We start from the raw sequence: 21,113 nt of genomic DNA on the forward strand, positions 1-21,113 counted from the left end.
AGTCCTCTTTTTTTTTTTTTTTTGTTATCTCATTCCCCTTTGTAGCATTTAAAATCAGCAAGACGCAAACTTAAAGTGGAGTCATAGTTTGTTCCTACTGTCCTTCACACAAAGCAAACAATTTTAAAGTTAGGTTTAGCAACAGGAAAAGAGCAAAAAAAAACCCAACTGCTTCTGAACTGGGGAATTTTGAAGTCTAATTTACTTCCTCCTCTCCCAGAAATGCTCTTTGTTTCCTGGTGGCTGACGGAGCACAGGCCTTCCTAATGAAGGGCCCCAAAATGTCCTTTATGAAGGGCCAAAGAGGAATAATCAAAAAGGTTAAAGTACACAAGGAACACAATCCAAAGAAAACATTTTCGTTAGGGACAGGACAGGCTGATGTACTAGCCGCAGACAAAGGACTCAGAAAACAAGTCAGGGTTCCCTCATTCTGTACCAGCAAAAAGTACTATTCTACTGTACTCAAACAGAGCTGCTTGGAAAATTTCATGAGACCATCTTTCTGACACAATTTGCCCTATTTTCCTGGGCTCTTGCCTGGCTCAGCAACATCAGCAGCCAACGATCACATTTCAAAGCATTGGTCACTCATGCAATAAAATTGTCTGTTGCACCACAGAGCAGTTCCTCATCAGGAACTCTTTATACAAAATCTACTCCGTAAAACGGAACTGGACTGTGGAGCTCCACTGGAAAAAAAAAAAATAAATCAACAAACAAAGTAACAAAAAACTACCTCTACTGTGCTGTTAGATACAAAAGGTCCAACCTACCGAAGCAGATGAGCTCAGACTGTCAGCAGCTCGGAGAATATACTGGGAAATATCAATATAAACATACCTTCTTTGCTTAGGCTTTCGCTGGTGGTCAGGATCAGAGACTCAATCTTTGATAATTCAGAGCTAGGTTTATATTCTTCAGAAGATTATTAGAGGCTCACGTGTGTTGTGCAGCCCTTTGCCTCATCCAGTCTTTTACTGAATGGGTTATGTTTGATATAGGAGAAATAATGAGTTTAAGCAAAGGAATAAATAACCCCCTTTACAAAGGAAAGAACATTGTACTGACACCTAGGTCTACCTGTGATACATTTGTTGTCTAATTTATTTTTATTTTTGTAAAACGTATCAAAAATATTATCTCTAAGCATACATTTGTCAGTCACGCAAATTCCACAAATCAGGTTTCAAGGCGTGACAAAGTTTTCAAATTTTTCTTAGGCAAGTCACACATGAGCCCAGCGAAGAAAAAAAATAATCTATGGATAATGGAAAAAAAAAAAACACTATTGGAAATTTAGCCTGATATATGAAAAGTACAAAAATCAAAATATGTTCTTTAAAATCCAGTTTAAATTACAAGTTAAGTTTCATAAAGAATGAAAGGAGACCATTTAACCGCATCACAGATTTATACCCAGGGAAATGAGTTAATCCCTTTTGGCTACCACTTCTTTAGTAACACATAACAGTCCATTCAACGAAAGAAAAGAGAGCTGTAAATAGAATAACTGACATACAACAGATTTAGGAAGGAAAAAAAAATATTTTGACTTGCAAAAGAAAATATTCTTAATTGCAGGTAGTCTCTTTTCAACAACTCCCTTCGCATTCCTACCTCTTCTGCCCACTAAAAGTTCTACCATGCCACTGGGAAGGGTCCAATTGCATAAGATGCTATTAAGGCAAAGCTGGCTACTTAACTGAAGATACTTAAATACTCAAAATAATTACACAGATTAGCCAGTGACTCTCAGACCAGAAAACTGCCTGCCTGCAGCATAAAAAGGAGTTGTTCAAACACACCCTCCCCGTGTGCATTCTGCCTCGGGTATCTGTGTGCCAAGGGCTCAGCGGGAGACACTGAGCCTTGTGCGTTTACCATGTTACCATGGGGCAGAAGAGGACTTACCCATTATTTACTGGGAATAGCACACCTACACACTCCCAAGTGATGGAAGGGTTCCTCAACCACAGAACTACAGAAATACTTATGTATATCAATAAGGTAAATACGTCTCCCCCAGAAAAGTTAGTTTACAGGCATAAAGTATTTTTCCTTCAGAGCAAAACAGCAGGAACTGAATTCCTAGGGACACCTAGCAGTACTAGAGATGCATCTGCCTGAGATGCCGCAGTTAAAGGACAGTGGCTAATGGAAATATGTGAAGAATCCCACATGGCAGTCCTTCACATGTCAAGCACCAGAAAGTATTTCAGAATAATTCTGGGCTAATTTTAATTTTTGAGATATTTTCTCATAGGCTCAGACCTACAGAACTTTGGCACAAAATACTACATACTTGTTAAAGCAATGAGACATTGTAAAATATTTGTTTCTACAAGGGGGGGGGAACCCACAAATCACAGCAAGAGAAAAATTAAATGCAGCAAAAGGCACTGCTCTGAGAATACAGTCCTAGTACACACATAGGCAGCTACAGTTACCTTGACCTGATTCTGAGCATCCACTCTTTTCATTCCCCACTCTATTTTTGGGTGGAGATGTCTTTTGGTTTTTGGGCTTGGTTGGTTTGGTTGTTGGGTGGAGGGTTTTCGTTTGTTGGGGAGGGTGGGGGGTGGATGTTTTGTCTTGCTTTTTGTAAATGAAGTTCCCTGCCCTGTCTGCAGAGTTTTGTGTTCTTGCAGCAGCATTGCCAGTCATGAGAAGTGAGCATTGAGCTGGAGAGAGATCGGAAGTTATTTCCATTTTAGAAGTCAGGAAGCTTTTCACACATTTCTCCACAGGTCTTTGCACCACATTCTGCTGAAGAGGAGAATCTGCTGTCATGCCACACAAATGTGAACAAGCTTATCAACAACCACAGGACTTAATGACACATTGTTGTCGTTTTTTTCAGATTCACACTACTTCTCTCCCCAGACAAGAATGAACAACTCCAGATTTCTATTTTGCCTTCTATATCATACAATAGCAACAAGCATAGTAGCTAGTTAGTCCAGAGCTATGCAGACACTGACTAGTCAGATGGCTACTGCAAACCAGCAAGGATAACAACTTCATCCCTTTCACTTTGCAGGAAGAATCACTAGTTTGAACCTTCCCTCTGCTCTGCAGCTGCTGTTCATGCTGCTGGTATTGGCACCTTCAGGACTTCCATCTACTGTCAGATTTGGTTTGAAGTACTTGAAAGTTCCAGCGGTATTGGGACAAAAGCACACTGACACACATTAAGAAGTCAGCTCTGAAGTTTTTCCAAAAATCCCCAATAGATTAGACTTGCCCAGCAATCACCTTCTTTCTTATTGCAGGGGTTTCTTGCGTTACCCATTTCAGAACCGCAAGTGCAGGCAACAAAACGTCCCCTCCAACAAGCTGGTCACAGTCCATCCTCAAAATGGGTGCTTTTGCTTGTCCTCACAGCTCACCACTGGAAAGTTAGAGATGCAACATACACAGAGAAACTTCGGAGATTTATCTGTAACCAGTCTCTAATGAATAAGTCAAAGAAAACTTTCAAAGAATCTTTAAGAGGAACTACACTGACACAGCCTTGCGCAGAAGAAAAATCAAGCTACATCACTCATCACTATAACTTAACAACTGAAGAATGAATCCACTCAGATGACTGGCATTAAGCCGTCATTAAACTACAGAACACTTGTACTCGATTTGCCTTTCATTTTTCCTTTCACCTCAAACCCCTAAATCAACACATGACAACACGTTAGGTTTGTCTCATAAAATAAAAAAAAAAAAAAAAAAAGATAAGGAGAAAAATGTTTGAAAATATCTTTATAAACTTCTGAAGCAAACCTGAAATCAAAGCACAGCAGCAAGGGGAAACAAGTTGTTGCATCTGATTTTATGCACGCTTAAGACACACAAGTGATGCAATTCACAACTGAGGGCACGCATGCGTGTAATGCACGGCGGGGGGATGTATAAATATGACCTATATACACTGCTTAACTAAATGATCTAACTGGTATTACACTGGCACTATTTCATACAAGCCTGTAAGAGCCAGCCAGTGGTCTCACGTACGCTCAATGCTCCGTACACACAGAACGAAAATGCTGAAGTGTCAAAACAGCTACAGAACAGGCAACTGCATGTGGGCCTCCATCCAAACATCAGACTAAGTTTTAGAGCTTCTCTTCTTATTTTATAACCAATACCCCTACTTTAAAACAGGGAGGGAAAAGTAATTTGATATCCTTTGGGCACAGGCTAATAATGATGCTACGGATAGAAATATAAAGAAGTTTTCTCATCTGTAAACACTTAATAATCACAGCCAACACAACTACAGAACAACCAGAGATGACCAAAATAAAACCAGCGCTAATTAGGTTTAGGCAATCCTGAAGTTGTTCTTTCGGGAAGGCAGCAGCACAGCTACAAATGGACTATCCCAAATGGCACATGGCACCGCTCCATGAGCGACTCTCCCTGTGGGACAGTAATTCAGAGGGCAGGGTAGAGTACTCGGGCACTAATGACACTCGCTAATTCCTGATTATCCTTCTATGTAATGCCCTACAGTGCTGCAGTTTTTTCTCTTGTTAACTACCTGACAGTTTCCTAACGTTTTTGGTAGGTTTTTAACAGCTAAACAACCGCTGCCTATATTAAACACTATGCTGAAAAGGAAAATTACACAGAGCCAGACAACACTGCGGACACAAGTGGTGTTGGTCATGAAAAAACAGGTCTCTGTCAACTCAGTGAGACTCAGACTCATACAGTTCATCTACTGGTAAGGCAGAGAGACCACTAAACAGCAAGAAATAAACTTCATTATCAGTTAAGCACTTGACTTGTTAGTGCATGTCTCTACAGAAATTACTCAGTATAATCAGATGGACATAACTTTAACTACAGAGCTTTCCCAGTTACTCTGCATGCACAGGAAACTTCTGATTTAAGATACTTTCCTAATGGAAATTCTTGAAATAATTCAAGGCTAGATGAAAACCCAAACCAGAAACTGTACCGTATAATCTACAAATTATACCCTCCTGTTCTTCTTTCTAGGGCTCTTGTTACCAAAAATACTGAGGCTCTCCACTTCCAGTTACTCCTCCAGGGAAGTGAAGTGTCTGCATCTCCACATAACGCTGACCCAGTGTAATTGTCTCATGGTGGAAATCGCAAGTACATCAGTGCACAGACACCATCCTGCAATCCCTCGTGCTATGGCCAGAAAGTAAGGAGCAGCTGAAGTCTCTCCAGCTCTGCTGTCACCCACTGAAGGCAGCCAACACAGAGTTCATTCAGCAGGCAGTTCTCTAAGGAAGCCAAAAAACGATGGTGTAGCCTCTGGATTTGCCATAAGACAAAATCCCAAACCCATGAACTACAGCCACTTACTTGGCCATATAGAAGACACAGAAGATGTTTTAAATGCACCTCAGAAATCATCTGGGTGGGAGCAGGGACGAAGACAAACAACACACTTGGATGTGTGAAAATGCTGTTGAAAAATTTCAAGGTGTTAAAAAATACTCTTAACAAAACACACATAACCAAATAGCATACTTTATATTAAGAAATACACAATAGATCTTGAGCTAAATCTAGTACTAGATGGCAAGAAGTGAAAGGTTAATTATCAAGAATGAGAAAATTAACAGCTCAAAATTTCGAACAGTACTGGTGTTCAAAAAAGGCACTGAGTACAACATCCAGCGCTATTATTGCAAATAATACTTTTGACATAAGACTTTTTTGGCAAGTATCATTAAGTCCTATACTAATTCACAACCTACAGCAGCATATTCTAACAACTCAAAGCCATTCTAAAAATAATGAGGTTTTTCAGCTGATAAAACTGCAGCAGCACACAGCTTAAAAGCTTCATATAGTGTTACATTTATAAAAAAGCCTCGTATATAAGTAATGTAACGTACGCAGTTTTTCCAAAAAGTTACAAAATGCACATATCCAAAGGTTATTGGGGAAGTCAGTTTTATTGAAAGTAATAAAAAATAACGAAATAAGTGTTCCAATTCAATTCCCAGAATCCATTTCGGACAATTAAAAGACATTTTTAAGTCACAGTAGTTTTGAACCTGCATCAAAAAAAAAAAAAAGTTCAGTTGCGTTCTATATGTATTTCTATACACACAAACACTGAATACTGGTATTTTTGCTAAAGAAACAGCTTTTTTTCCAAGATTACCTACATGCACTACACTTGAAACAATACAGCACGCTCGTGAAAGATTTTATGGTGGTTTTAAATATTGTGCACACAGTATTGTATGATTGACTATAAGGGTGAGAACCTATTGTTCTCAAAAATATCCGATAAGGCATTCAAAAGGCTGGTAAAAACTCAACTACGGTGTAATTCTGAATGAAGGGAACCATGTCATGAGCTATTTCTTGAGACACTTCTGTGCTGCTCTGGGACAACAGAAACATTGTTGGCATTCACTAAGGGGAAAATGGTAACATTTTCTATAGGCTTTAGAGCCCTCATCAGCTTTAAATATGGTAGGGCCAGCACAGCATCCACCATGAAGGCAAGAGTGAGAAATCCTGAATCCCATGGAGCATCCGACACGAGTTTAACAGAGAAATGAGAAGAGGTTTGACTTGACTGCTCTGGAGGTACACCATGACTATCTTTCCCACCCCTCCCAAAAGGCTAAGGGCTTCCTAGCCAGGCTCCTACACTGCTGCAATCCAGTGTAGTGCATTTTACAGAATATGTCTTAATTTACTATTGATATAAAATTCCAGATACCATGCATACCCAAATAAGCTATTTTTAATAATTTATCCTTGAAGTACATATTGTACACTGAGAAAAAAAAACATTCTGGACATAATTCTGAATTTATCTTTATGACTGGTAAACAAAGATTAGACTTTTTTAGAAGCACGAGGAAATTAAATAAACACCAATGTCTTCTGAATTTCCTATTGTTTAGGTGGGCCTTCACTAAGAAGCGTGGATGCAGTTGTTTTTCCATTACTTAGCAGACTAATGGTCAGATTTTGGTGTTAAGACACAAGAGCTGAAGTCCATCTGCAGTCATGACATGCTGGGCAAGAAGCTGGAAAACATCACACGGACAGAAAACACCACTTCCCACCACCCAGCTTCTGCAGAGGCTTCGTACCGCTGACTTGTGCTTCTGCCCACTCCCAACAGCGAGCACGTGGGACCGAAGGCCACAGCACTGCCCCGTCCCACGTACTTTGTGCCTATGCCTGCAGGGAGATTCCGAGTTTTATTAAGTGGTTCATAGGGATAAAACCAATTTTTTCTTTTCTCCTTACCAGCACAACTTTGCCTGCATACAGACTCACTTAAGTACCACTGGATTAAATTACATTATGCCTGCCCTTTAATCGACTGTTGCTGTCCAATTACCAACAAACCAGGATTTTTAAGAAACAATGACATTTCACATGCTCTTAAAATAACATCACGGTTTCAAAACGCAACTGCTTGAAAAAACTTATCTGCGAAATGCTTTTGGCTTGCTTCCCTCAGCCCCCTAATCCAATTTCACTTGTTCGAAGGTATTTTATTAACTGTCCAAACAAAAATGCCTCCAAAATATTAGCTAGTGCTGTAGGATCATGGACCTTCAAACACACACAGTATAGAATTTGACAATATGGTCATTTCAGGCAACTCATTTTCATATACATTTTCATTTTACTTCATTAAGCAAATTTAATTTTACTTAAGTTACTCCTGAGGAGATTCTAATTGGACACAAGAGAAAAAATTTTCACAATGAGAACAATCAGCTACCAGAATGATCTCCTCAGGGAAGTAATGGATTCCCCAACATTGAACACTTGTAAGATTCAGCTGGGCCACCTTGTCTGGGCCATGTTTTTGCCAATAAAGGCTAGACCAGATGAACCTTGAGGTCCCTTCCAACCTGGTGTTCTATGATTCTATGATTAATTACACCTCAAATACTTACTTTTATGTCAGACACACCTCTATACCACTTTCTAATTAATGCCAGAATTCTCAAAAGAATTTTTTCATTGACACCGGTTGGTTTTTTTCATCACAGTAGTATTTTACTGCTGGATTTGGTCCAATCTAGCACGAATGTTAAGAGTTCTAAACGTGTCCACATTATCAATTTGCACTTGTTCAACCTGCTTGATTTTCAGATCAACTGAGGCAGTGACTTCTGCAGCTAACAGGACAAGCCCTCAGCTGTGGTACATCCTCTCCCTTTCACAGGCTCTATCAGCAGAGTAGCAGCTCGGCCCATTTTTTTTGTATTCAGCTGTGCAGAAGACTTCTTCCCCCACACATCTGCTTCATCCTCTTCACTCATGTTGGATGCCACGAGCTGATGCAGAAGGTAGCCCTCACCCATAGAAGAGCTCTCCTTTGAAGACAAGGATGCCAGATGGAAGGGATAAGGGCTGATGTATAGGCTTTGCTTTCCACCACATTGATTTAGATCTAGTACTACCTGCTCTTACAACAGAAATACACAGCCGTATTTTCAAAACGAACACAGTGGGAGCAGTTAGACACGGTATTTACAAATATAGCATTGTAGCTACCGCTGATATTTTCTGCCATTAAGATACCTGATATATCCACACTCATGTACACACAGATATACGATGAACGGATCTTTGTGACTGAAATATCAGTGCAACGAAAAAAAAAAAAAAAAGGATCACATTTCAGTAGATCTATTTTAAAGTGTGAAAAATAAGAGCTGCTTCCCACAACTTTAGCCATGACAAACTTAAGTCTATCATTCAACCCAAAAAAAACAGAAATTACAGCCAGAACCAAGAGCTCTTTTGCCTTTGAGATTACGAAAGAATTTCCCTTCTGTTCAAACCGAAGCAGCCTAAAGACCAAGAGAACCATCATCTGAACTCTGATTTCAGTTGTTGCTCCTACCATCACTATTAATTTGAAATCTGGGCTAACATCACTAGACTGTCCAGCAGGTACCTCCAAATGCTTTGTGTTATCCCAGATTACTCAGAAAGTCCCTGGCTCAGGAAAACAACTAACTCAAAGGCTGGCTGCCATTTCATCCACTCCCATCCCCATGATACTCCTGTGGATCTTCAGAGAGGATTTAAAAAAAAAAAAAGTTGTTGCAAAATTATAGTAACCCTGACTTTTTTCCATAGTAGGGGCGGGGTGGTGGTGTAACAAAAACCTACCATTACCAAAACATCTAATCTTATTTTCTGCTTCTATGAACAGAGAATAATGAGGTATTATAGACCACGTTATGCTGACTAGAAAATACATCTTGTTGTCAAATAGTTGTATAAACATGAAGTTATGATGAGCTGAGATTGCCACTCCTGGAGGACACTTACAATGGGTTTAGTTAGATCCTTGTAATTATGAAATAGAAGTTTAAAATAGGAAGTCTATTAAACAATTAGCACTATGCAAAAAATGCAAACAAAACCTTGCCAAATCAGAGGCACAAGCCACAAAAGTTTATCTTGACATTAAGTTCTGTTTCCTCAAATAAGAAAATAAACCAGCAACCACAGTGCAACTTTAAAGGGAGGGGGGGGAAAAAAAAAAAAAAAAAAGATTAAGTGTCCTAATTCACTTGTAAAAGCAATTCCTTACGTTATCACAACTTTTTTCTTATATATACACTACTGAGAGTAACCATGCGTACTAGTACAGCAGCTGACTTTTAACATGCTGACCTTGAGCAAGCCAATGACCTTAGCAGCATGTACTTCTGGCTTATTTCATTGCAACAGCGAAACAGCTTCACCATCTATAGTAGTCGAGAGTCTCTGGCCACCACCCCTGACTATTTTAAGATATCCCAATACACTTCAGTGATGCACAGTTCAAAGTGATAGAATAACATCTGCTAGCATGTTGAAGTGCAAGTTGTTTACAGGAGCATTTTTAGTTTGTTCTCGTACTGCACTTCCTTGGCAGGGAACTCAATTTATTAACAGAGCTTTGCTTCCTATTTAAACATATAAAACTCAAAATTAATAAAAAAAAAAAAAGAAAGCAAAAAAACCAAAACCACACCACCCCGCAAAAAAAAACAAAACACAGAAGAATATTAGACATTGTGAAGGAAGAAAAACCAAGACATTCCACTCAAGATAAAGCTAATTTAGAAACTTCCAAGTATGTGACAGCAATGGGTGGACTTGAAAAAGCAGTTGCTTCCCAAGTTGTTTTGCACAACTTCTCTCCTTGGTCATCCCTATAAAGAAAATCTGTATTAAGATTGGTGTTGATCTGCATACAGGTTTTTAACTATTTTAAACCAATTTAAGTTGCCTGTTGATCTGATGTTAGGAGAAGATAATCAACAAGTTACTGGGATGCAACAGATGTGTTACTGAGTCATAATAACCCATCCTGCCAACAATCCTAACCTACAAAAGGCAAACATTCTGTTCAACAAGAAGACTCGAAGGATGTACTGTCAGCCTCCGCTCTCCGGCGTCCCTAGAGTGACGAAGACTACACCTAACTAAGTTAAAGGCCAGTGAGAAAATAAGTCTCTCCAGGAATTCACAGCCAAGAGAATTTTTTTCTAGTTTTGAAGGAATGTGTTTAAGAAAGAAGGAAAACAACAGATCAAATAAATTTCCTAAATTTGAGGAGAAAAAAAAAAAAAAAACAGCATAAACTCCTGACAGTTTATTCTGAAACTAAAATGAAGCTGAAAGTCATAAATAAAAGCTGTCCTAGTGCAGCCTCAGAGCCTGCACAGAGCCCTTGTTACTCCCAGCCCATGGGCAGTAATTAAGCCACAGAACTCAATTACTCTTTTTCCAAAACCCTTTAAAGCAGAAGGGATCACACTGGATCATATCACTTTTCCGAGCTGCAGCAGAACTGACTGGGCAAGTGAAAACAATGTCAGAACCACAGGACACAATGATTATACTTCTTCCTCCATCCTCTCTCATCCTTCATGGGAGAGAAGGGTAAGAGAAGGAGAGGGGAAAAGCCTGCTCTCATCCAACAGGAATACATCCAACAGCGATTTTTCCATCGCTCTGAGCTCCACCGCAACACTAGTGACATTTGGCATTTTGTCTGGAACAACTCTGTTGATTAGCAACTATCCTTAGTTGGAAGGCTGGAGGGAGGATATCACTGTCCGATTCAGGAATGAGTTGACTCCACCGAGTGCATCTACTCGCATCATTTGCTTTTCCTTATGGGCACATTGCTGAATAACTAGGATCATATTTTACTGATGTCACCAACAGAGCAGAAAAACATTTCCAAGCTACGAGCGTCCCTTAATAACTAGACACCCTCCATTCTGCCAGCATCACTCAAGTTGTCCACCAGCCTACCGCAGGTTCTTGCTGGTGCCCTGTTTTAGACAGAGATCAATTCTATCGCTTCCCATCCATTTCACTTTCCTAAACTAAACAGCAGGTTGCATACAGACTGCTGGATGCCAAAAGGAGCATTCTTCCATCAGGAAACTGAGTGCTTTGCTTGTTCTCAAAACGTATTTTTCAGTAAAATTTCCAGCTGTACTCTAACAGCAGTATAATCTGACATACTACAATGAAGCAGATGTTTTCTTGGGAGACTGGAGGCAAAAGATAGGAAACATAACCATAGGGGCCGCTACGCAGGCAACTGGAGCAGCAACTGTTCAACTCCCTTGGGACACTGCACAGAAGGAGCACACAGTCAAGTAACACACTCACTTCTACACCTGCAATGGCTACTGTTAAGTCCATGATATTAACAGGATTTTAAGAACGATAAATTTTGTAAGGTTTACTGAAGTCTCGTTTTCCAAATCCTGTCTTTTAGGAAGACAGCCCCAAATTCCATCAACATGAAGGTGATTCCTCTTGAAAAACAGTTAAGCAAGAATTGCTCGCAGCAACCAACAGCAAACCTGAGAAATCATGAAGCTCTGCACACACAAAGACTGCTACAGCTCCCCCTTAGCTATCTACGTCAACGTGCAATGCAAACGTGGCGATGCATTTTATGAATTCAGTTGGTGGAACAGCCAGGCAACAAGTGGAAGAAGAAATGTATCTGAGAAGAGAGAGGCTTCATCACTACCAAGCCCTGCCACAAAAAGCTTCCTCTTAGATGGAACTGTGTGTCCTTTAAATACAATTTTACCTTCTCTGAATAACAGCTGGATGGTTACGGACAAGAGTGAAGTGCAGAAGACATTGATAACTGCCATGTGGGTATTAGCTGACGAGTAAAGCAGAACTCTTAAACCACCGGTATTGCACACAGTTATTTCAAAAAGGGGAAATTATACACAGGTTTCAACTGAAGATTCTCTGGAAAAATACTCCTGAAGGGAGTACCAGCAGAAGGAAGAAGTCTGCTGTGAAACCAGGCCTAAAGAGATATCTCTGAACGTGAAATCCTGAAAAGGCCATTGCTTCTCACTGTGGCAGAAAGAAAAGTAAATCTGCTCCCTGAAGCAGATGGGCAGGATTATCCTGACAACTTCAGATCACTTGACTCTTCTTGGAAGTTACTGCTTCCTGGGGCCTGCTGTTCTGAAGCCCCCCTTCTCACACCCACTTCCCTAAATACATATAAACTCGGGAGAGAGGCAAAGCAAAGGCAGATTGCTCCCAGATGGAAACACTATGCCCTGGGAAAACCTCCTGCCCCGCCAGATGAGTGCAAGACACCAGACTTGGGAATAAATGTGTTGATTCCCCACCTCTGCAGCCTGCACCATGCGTTAAAGGGAAAAGAAGCTTTTGCTTCTGGATGCAAAACTCACCCCTTTTTGTGATTTAGGGCACAGCTGACCAAAAGGACAGAAACATACTTATCATACCATTTCCATATATGACAAAAGCTTGATTACCTATGCTGTATGTAAGGAGTTATTTCTTTTCAAAATGTATACACTGCCCAGTTATTTACCTACTTAGATCACTCATAAAAGGTCAACAGTCTTAATGTGTGAGGCCAGCAGCAAAGAAAAGGCTTCAAATACCAGATCTCTCTTGTCCACAGCTATTAAAATCCAGACCAGCGTAAAAACAGTGTGTAAGCACAGACACTGTCTTTTAGGGAAAGAGTATTTAGAATAATATCTCATCTTTAAAAGAAAAATAATAATCTGTGACTTAAGAGTGTATTGTGGTTCGTATTTATTCATATCCATACTCTAATTTCTAGCAATACATAAAAATCAGGAGTTTCCAAAAGGTAAATGTCAAAAAGTATTTTTATACTTGTTTTAACCATTTTCCTACTTTCTCTTTGCTTGACAAAGCTGAAACAGAAACAGGAAAACATCATTATCATTCCATCCAGTTTGCCTCCATTTTTCTGCTTGTCTATACCCTTCTATAAATTCAATTAGTTTGGGGGTTTTTTTGGTTTTTTACAATCTCTCCTCACAAGAAGTACTCCAATGTCTCCAATAGTCATCATTACATCACCTCTTCTGCTATAGACGAGGGTAAGTCAGCCCATTATCCATTCACTTGGCTGTATTACATTCCCTGCTTTAAATCCTAATCCTCTTATTACTTATTTCTCCAATTCATTACTCACTTCCTTATACCAATATAAAATACTGTCACTGCCATTCAAAACACTAGACTTTGTGGTGTTCTCCAGTCTTGTGATAATTTACTCACGACACTCCCACGAACATGAAAAAGTGGTGACAAAAAAAAAAAAAATTAAAATAAAGTACAAACAACAAATAACCCCTGTACTTTATTCACTTTTGCAAAACTTCTTGATGATCTCTCTTGAGCATTCAACATACACCTCTACAGACGCTGGTGAGCATATGCCTTCTCCAGAGAAAGCGTAAATCCTGTTCTTGAAAATGACCATGGCATGAACTGACAGTGCTGCCAGAAATAACAGTTCCTCCCTTCCCCCAAGGCCACCTCCCTCCCTCCTCAGGCTGGCACAGGCACTCTGGCAGATGCGCGGTGCACGGAACGCGGGGCAGGGACGGGGCAGGATCACCCCGGGAGCAGGACGGCACCACACCGCGGCCCTGAGCACGGCTCCCTCTCAACCTACGCCATCACTTAAGGGCATTTCGTTTCATTTCATCCTTCTTTAAGGGCTCAGATCCTAAAATTTATTTTAAAACGTTTCTTCTTCGTAGCTTCCTTTAAATTCTTGGACCTGAACGAGGGCTTTCGCACATCAGAAAAGGGCAGGTTCACATCGTGTTTACCTCGGAAATATTCATATAAATGTCGGAAATATTCATATAAAAGTCAAAGTAGCGTGCGGTGCCTGTTACTTGGTGAGGCAAAGTCTCACTCACCGTCACCTCTGAGCATGCAAGGATCCCCTGGTAAAAGTTACAGGTAAAGCTCATGACAATACACATACAGCTTAGCACAGAAACAATTTTCAAAGCCTCTACACAAGAATACAGATGGGATCACACCAATAAAAAGAGGTACTGTAGGGATCAAGCAGCATTTCTTAAAAAAAAAATTCCGATTTGAACTCTAACTGGATTAATTTAGCTCAAAGCTTTAAATAAAAATCTATTTAAATGAATGTCTTCCTGCTAAATAACCTAAACACATAGCACCACTGAGCTCAAGGGGTGGGGGGGAAAAGAAATTTCAGCATCCCAACTGCTGCTTGATTTTTTTTTTTCTTAAAGGGTTTGTTTCAACATGTCATAGTCAAACAAGTCAAACCTGCACTATCACTCTTATCCTTTTCTAATACAAAAAACATTTAAGTATAGTTACATTTTATGAAGTAGCGCCTTATTTGATTGACAAGAAGCACAATCTCTTGAAAAATAAATTCCATCGATACAGTGTATTCTCCGAAGGCCCTTCTCATTCCTCTTTAAGGCTTTTCTCTTCAAATTTCTCTAGCATCATCTATTTTGAGACCCTTTGGATCAAATCCCTATTTTCTGATATTATTTATATTACTCAGGTGCTTCCAAAGCAATAAAAAAGTTTGAAAACCGCACGCCAAGTTCCACAAAATTAATTTGCATCACTCAATGGATAGAAAGCCATCCGTCTATGATGAAATCCAGCATGCTAAAAACCTTTTCAGCAGTAAACTTTCTGCGAAAATAATTCTGTAGTGTCTTTTTTTTTCCAAATTATCTCAAGCAATATTTAACTTAAATATAACACCATAACTATTCAAGTAGATAGACCCTAACCTTTTTTCTTTTTGTATGTCTTTCTTACTTTCAAAAAAAATACTGACTTAAATGCTACTTTATAGAAGGATTATAAAACTATACAAAATGAAAGAATATGATCTTCTACTGAGCAGCCTAAATATTTACAAAGCACTGCAACTTAGTAACTAGGGAATTTTAGCTGCAGATGTTTTATGAGTCTATATGAATATCACTCAACATCATCGAGCCAAGACAAGCACACACACCCACGAGTCTTATTCTTGGGGGGGAAAAAAAAAAAAAAAATGAATATTTTTTAATGTACATCCACAATGAACTGCACTTACTCACACTTTAGTGCATGTAATGCAATACAAGTATCCAAAATGCACACAAGGTGCCAAGGAGTTGCACGTTGATCTTGCCAGCCTACAGACCCGCTCAGCCTAGTAAACGTGTCAAAATTCTATATAAAGTATAGGTGCAAAGGAACATCAACCCAAGTAAAACAAAAATACAGCTAGAATTTGTATGTAGGCAACTGAATAAGCCCAACAATGGTATGGCATTTCCATCTGAAATGGAAAAAAACGATCGGAAACTAGAGAATGAAGTACTACAATAGGACCACCCAGACTGGCTATCAACAGCCTCTCCCTGTGTCAGTTCTTGGGGAGGCAGGAGGGAGAAATGGCAGTAGGTCACAATAATCTGCAATTGCTTCAATAAATAAAAAGCCAAAATGTGTAAGGAATTATTCTCAGACCATGCATCTTGAGTACCTGCTGAATTATGAATTTGTACTTGGCTCATGCCAAGATTTTTGCCCTTGTCTAGAACCTCACAAAATTCATGCCTCCTTTTCAAGACTTGCACATTTTTGTCTTCCAGGGCCTGAAAATAAAGTACTTTGAGTGGCTGCAGCTATTACACCAAAATGAACTCTCGAGTTACTTCGTTTCTTATTTCCTCTCATGCACATTTTTTTATAAATGTGGGTATGCATCAAACCATATGGTTTCCCAATTTAGTTTTCTGTTGACGAACTTTGTGCAGTTTTTAAACCCTTAGCTGCAGTTTGTAATTAAGTCACAGGGAAATGCAGGTGATGAATTAGAGTATTTTACATAAGCACTACACATGAAATGCTCTTGTTTACAAGCTACAGTCAAAGAATAGATCCGTCTGGCATGAACTCAAATCACTAATTTCATCAAGCCTAGAACCGCACCGCACAAGTTTTCACTTTGAGTATGGGCTGTCAAGTATTTAAAATTTTCTTCAAATTACTCATTGTCTTAGTTTACTAGCTTTTTACTGAACTTGTAAGAGACAGACAATGCCCAGGACATACTATTGCCAATGATGCAAAGCAGAACTGAAAAAGGTCTTCAATCAAGACAAGTTCAGCTTATAAAGAAAACAAATGATCTCAGATGCTAAATGCTAATAGCTTTTACATTTCTCACAGATTGGATAACTATAGGAAGAAAGAAATAAAAAACAAAAATCAGAGGCCAATGCAGAATACAATCATGTACCAAAACCCCTTTAAATGCCTGCCTGGTGTCACTAACTCCAGAAGTTCACTGAAGTCCACAGCTGCTGAAGGCACTGAATCAGAACTGAGTTTATAAGAACTAGGCAAAATATTTACAAGTGCTAGAGAAAACCAGAGGCATTTACTTAATCTTTGGCAACAAGATATAAAATATGGCACTTCTAGTACATTGTCCAGCTGCTTACAAAAAATACCTCATCACGTTAGGAAGGCAGCAAAGGCATCTTAAGCAAGCAAGTGAAAGCTTTTTTTTTCCCCTCTGTTTTCCTTTAAAGTCTCATCAGAGATCTCAAAATAGCAGTTAAGTGATGACTTCAGAGAACAACACAAAACATACCTCTAAGAAAAAAATAACACTATAAAAACAAAGCAGTATTCACATTTAAAATGGTAATTAATCAATTAACCTTAGTATGGCCTTCATTCTTAGATGGTCCTTATGTTTTCCCAAGTATTAAGAGTAATTATATAAGCCCTTAACTTTAATAAATGCTAAAACCTTGTTCTATTAAAAGTTAAAAACAAAGTAAAAGACACCTACCTGTAATACCGAGATTGTAAATAGGTTGAACAAATAGTCTTTGATACATGGCTGGCAGACCCAAAATCTATTACTTTAACCCGGTAAGGCTGCCGAACGGGATCCACCAACATAATGTTCTCTGGTTTGAGGTCAGCATGGATTAAACCCAGGCTTTTTAGTTTTTTCAGTGCAGTGGCCACCTGTTGCAGAATAGGCCGTATTACTTTCAGTTGCAGAGGGCTGAATTTGTTTTGTTTCAGGAAGTCATATAAATTCTGTTCCAACATCTCAAATACCAGACAAGTATGGTTACGATGCTGAAAGCATTCGTAGGCTCTCACAAAATTAAATTCATCAGCATTTTCAGTACTCAGTCTCGCTAATATGCTCACTTCTATTTGTCCTTGGCGTGCATACGAAGGATGATTCTTCAAGATTTTGATTGCCACAATCTCATTTGTCCCTCTTTTCCAGCACTTTACCACTTGTCCAAAGGTCCCTCGCCCAAGGAAATCAAGAACCTCGTACGTGTTTTTCACAGAGCACAATACCTCATGCTGTACTAACTGGTAATCTCCGTCTCCGCTTGTACCACTTTGTTTTGAAGTTGCAGCTGTTGTCACAACTGTCACTGGGTTTCCTACGTTGGTTTGCAACATTGCAGGCAGGATGGACACTTCATCGACAATCTGCATCGTGCTATTTTGATTATCCAGCTCTTCACTCTTACGCTTCAATCCACATCGCTGGGCTCCTTCCAGGATATCTGATCGGCTTCCTTGTGTCCCAGTCCGAGGTGCCTCTAACTGAGCTTGCTGCGCCCGCGCTGCTAACGCTTTTGTAGCACCTGCAATATTTTTTAAAGCAACAGCATTTGACTGCAACAAAAAGTTCTGTCCTCGAGGTCTATCAAATGGGTTTTTAGTCTGAAAGTATGTACTAACCCTGTGGGGAGAAATTCCAAAGTTTTTACCATTCACATAGATTTGTGGGTAGGTTCTTTCGTGGTACACACAACTGCTTGGTTCTAGTTTGAGTTTCTTCACACTACAAAAGGCACTTGACTGGGTTTGATAAACATATGGTGGATAGACCAAGACTTGTGAGGCCATACCTACAGAGGGAGAGAAAAAGAAAAAGCAAGTGAGAATCCTGCATTCACATTTCCAAGCTTTGCAGCAGCTTCCTCTTCTAAAAAAGACAAAAAAAAAAAAAGTATCAGGACATGAGTATTTTCCAAAAAAGCTAGCCTAAAGTTATTTCATATTTCTTTCTTATGGTCAATAGCAAGGTCCTCACGCCTGACCAGTGTGCATGCTTCAGCACACGAGGACTGTGGCAGCAGCAGGTTACAGCACTGGTTTTGCTGGTGGCACTGGGCAGGACTGAGATTATCTGCAGGACAATGGCAGAGGTACACAGCCTGCACGTGGGACGAGGAATCTCAATCCCACTTTAAATCGCATAGACCTCGCCTCTCTCTGATGCTGTGCCTTCCATCTCTGCACTGACCCTGCTGCGTCCCCTTCCACGCCTGTCCAACACCACACTTAGACTTTTATGTCACATAATGCTAAACACTAAGAAAAAGGCATTGGATGGATGTAAACGACTACACGGTTTCAGGGAAATTATGGCTTGTACCAGCCCGATCAGCTCTCAAGAGATTAATTCAATACCAATACTACTTTAATGAAATCTTTTTTTTCATACCAAGCACGTGAAGATTCTGGCAACAGGTATTTAAATTGCAGATCACTCACATAAAACTTGAGCCAGACATTGCAGTGACTCTCATCAAACGAAAACTAACCAAATGCATGGCATAATTATTCTGAAGCTGTGATTTGATTTATGCAAATTAACATCTTCAGAGTGATGAAAATAATCATACCATCACCTCAGTTTAGCATCCTGTAATGGTTTTTGCCCCAGCAGCAGAACAAAAACTTCAAAGCCCTTCCCTTTCCAAAGCTGTTTGCCCAGAGACAGACCACAAAGGAAGCTGGAGACTGCTGGCAGCTAGGTGCTCTTGCCACCAAACATTATGGGACTGTCACCAGCCTCCTGCTCCACACCAAGGATTTAAGACTGACTCTCAACCCCAAAACACAGGCAAAAATTCTCCAAGTTCTTGAAATCTCTCCTAAATAACATATCCCATTACAAAGTGCCTGGTACACAGCATAAGCATATTACTGACTATGGAACTTACCCTCTTTTCTGTAACAATTCTATTTAAATGAATCATTAATCCTGATTACATTCCTTAGAGCTCCAAAGATCAACCCTCACCGACTGCCCCAGAGTACACATACATCCAAGCCTACTTGAAGCTTCCAGTACCACCTGCACAGCTCAGACCAAACCAAACCTTCTGTCAGCAGCTCATCGTTCCTCCCATTCTTCTGGGACAACTCAAATATCACATTTGCCACATTCACTCCAAAGACACTACAGTCTCAAACTAATTTTTTTTCTTAAAATCTTTTCAAAAGTTGCTGCTAAAAAAAAACTTTGCTTGTTTTTTCACCAGAAGCCCCACTTACACCTTTCACGTGCATGAGAGAAGTAAAACATTCAACCTCAGAGAACTTTTACACCTCAAAAGTAAAGAAACTGTCCCTCTTTTCAAGGTAATGCTACTGTGTTATCCCACAGTTCGCTGACAGGAGAGTTCCGATGCCTAGAATCGCCTCCGTGACTCAGAGACAAATCTAAATGCCGAGCAGACCCAGGAGCCTGGACGCCTGACCCACGGGCGAGAGCCCTGCGGAGCTGCAGCAGCCCCGGCGGGTCCGTTCACCCCGGATCTGCCGTAACCAAGCAGCGAACGTCTTGCTTGGTTTAACTTCTGGAGAAGGTATTTGCCCGTGTAAGCATGTTGCCGAAGCTGATGGCGTGAAATCAAGACAATTACTTTGAAAAATCAGTGATAAACCTACACTGCAATTAAGGATGTTTTCTGAAGACAGGACGGCAAGCCGGGGCAGGGGGGAGAACAGGGGGAGGACCACTCAAATCCCAACCTCAGCCTTTTGAGACAACTGGCATTCAAAGAGGTCGAAGTTTTCTGTAGCTCATGCTATTCAAAACCAGTCCAGAAGGACTGGAAGCACACAGTCACTTTTTTTTTTTTTTTTTTTTTTTTTTTTTTAACATGTTGAATGAGAAAAGCTAGACTATCATTTTTGGGAGGGTTGTGTGATTCTTACAGGGTTAACTCCATCACCCTGAGCTCTGACCATGGTAACAGCTCTCAGATAAAAAGTGTTTATTGAGTTATTACAAGAACATTTTTAGCAACCCCAAGGAAAAGAAAAAAAAAAAAAAAGCACCAAATAAATTAGATTACATACCCTGGGAGAACAACCATAACAGACTGAACTGAAAAAGTCAAAATTTTACTCCAGAAAAGTAAATATGGTCTTAGTGTTCTTGTCTGACCATCTGATTTCCTATTTTGCCTAAACACCTTCTTTACCCCTATTGTCTTGGGGTTTTTTTTAAACATATACTGGAGGATGCAATCTCACGGGAGTGTCTTCACATAACCAGCGAATAAGGTATTGCTGTGAAACGGGCACATTAAAATCCTGCAGCATCCTACACCAGAGACTGCTTAAAGACCTCTGCCATGCACTCACACACAGTGCCCACAAGGCATTTCAGACAGAAGCGACCTCTCCACACATTAACATATACGCAGTGAAATACCCCACACCAGCATCGAACTGTCCGCTACAGGCAGCTGCTGTAGGCCTTTGCTTTGAGAAACTAAGTTTATTAATGGAATTCATTTCCCCCCACCCAGACAGAAGAACTACACAACAAACCTTGAAGAGAAAGGGAAAATACCAGAACACACTCTACTGTGACAGCACTGCCATGTTCGGGGGGATTTTTTTGTTGGTTTGTTGGGTTTTTTTGGGGGGGGGGTGGG

At 40.0% G+C, this 21,113-nt stretch overlaps 1 protein-coding gene across 2 annotated transcripts in view; it reads right to left on the bottom strand.

Annotated features, from left to right (window-relative positions):
* The window catches only part of HIPK3 (homeodomain interacting protein kinase 3), a 73,875-nt gene that overhangs the window by 41,906 nt on the left and 10,856 nt on the right, over positions 1–21,113 (bottom strand). For both annotated transcript variants that reach the window (XM_026850815.1, XM_026850816.1), the window contains one exon: positions 17,189–18,284. In XM_026850815.1, coding sequence (XP_026706616.1) covers positions 17,189–18,282 — 1,094 coding nt within the window. In that variant the 5' untranslated portion in view covers positions 18,283–18,284. Of the gene's footprint in view, positions 1–17,188; positions 18,285–21,113 lie in introns of those variants that run through there.

Source organism: Athene cunicularia (assembly GCF_003259725.1).
Source record: "Athene cunicularia isolate RWA chromosome 5 unlocalized genomic scaffold, athCun1 chr5_part3, whole genome shotgun sequence".
NCBI classification, from domain to species: domain Eukaryota; kingdom Metazoa; phylum Chordata; class Aves; order Strigiformes; family Strigidae; genus Athene; species Athene cunicularia.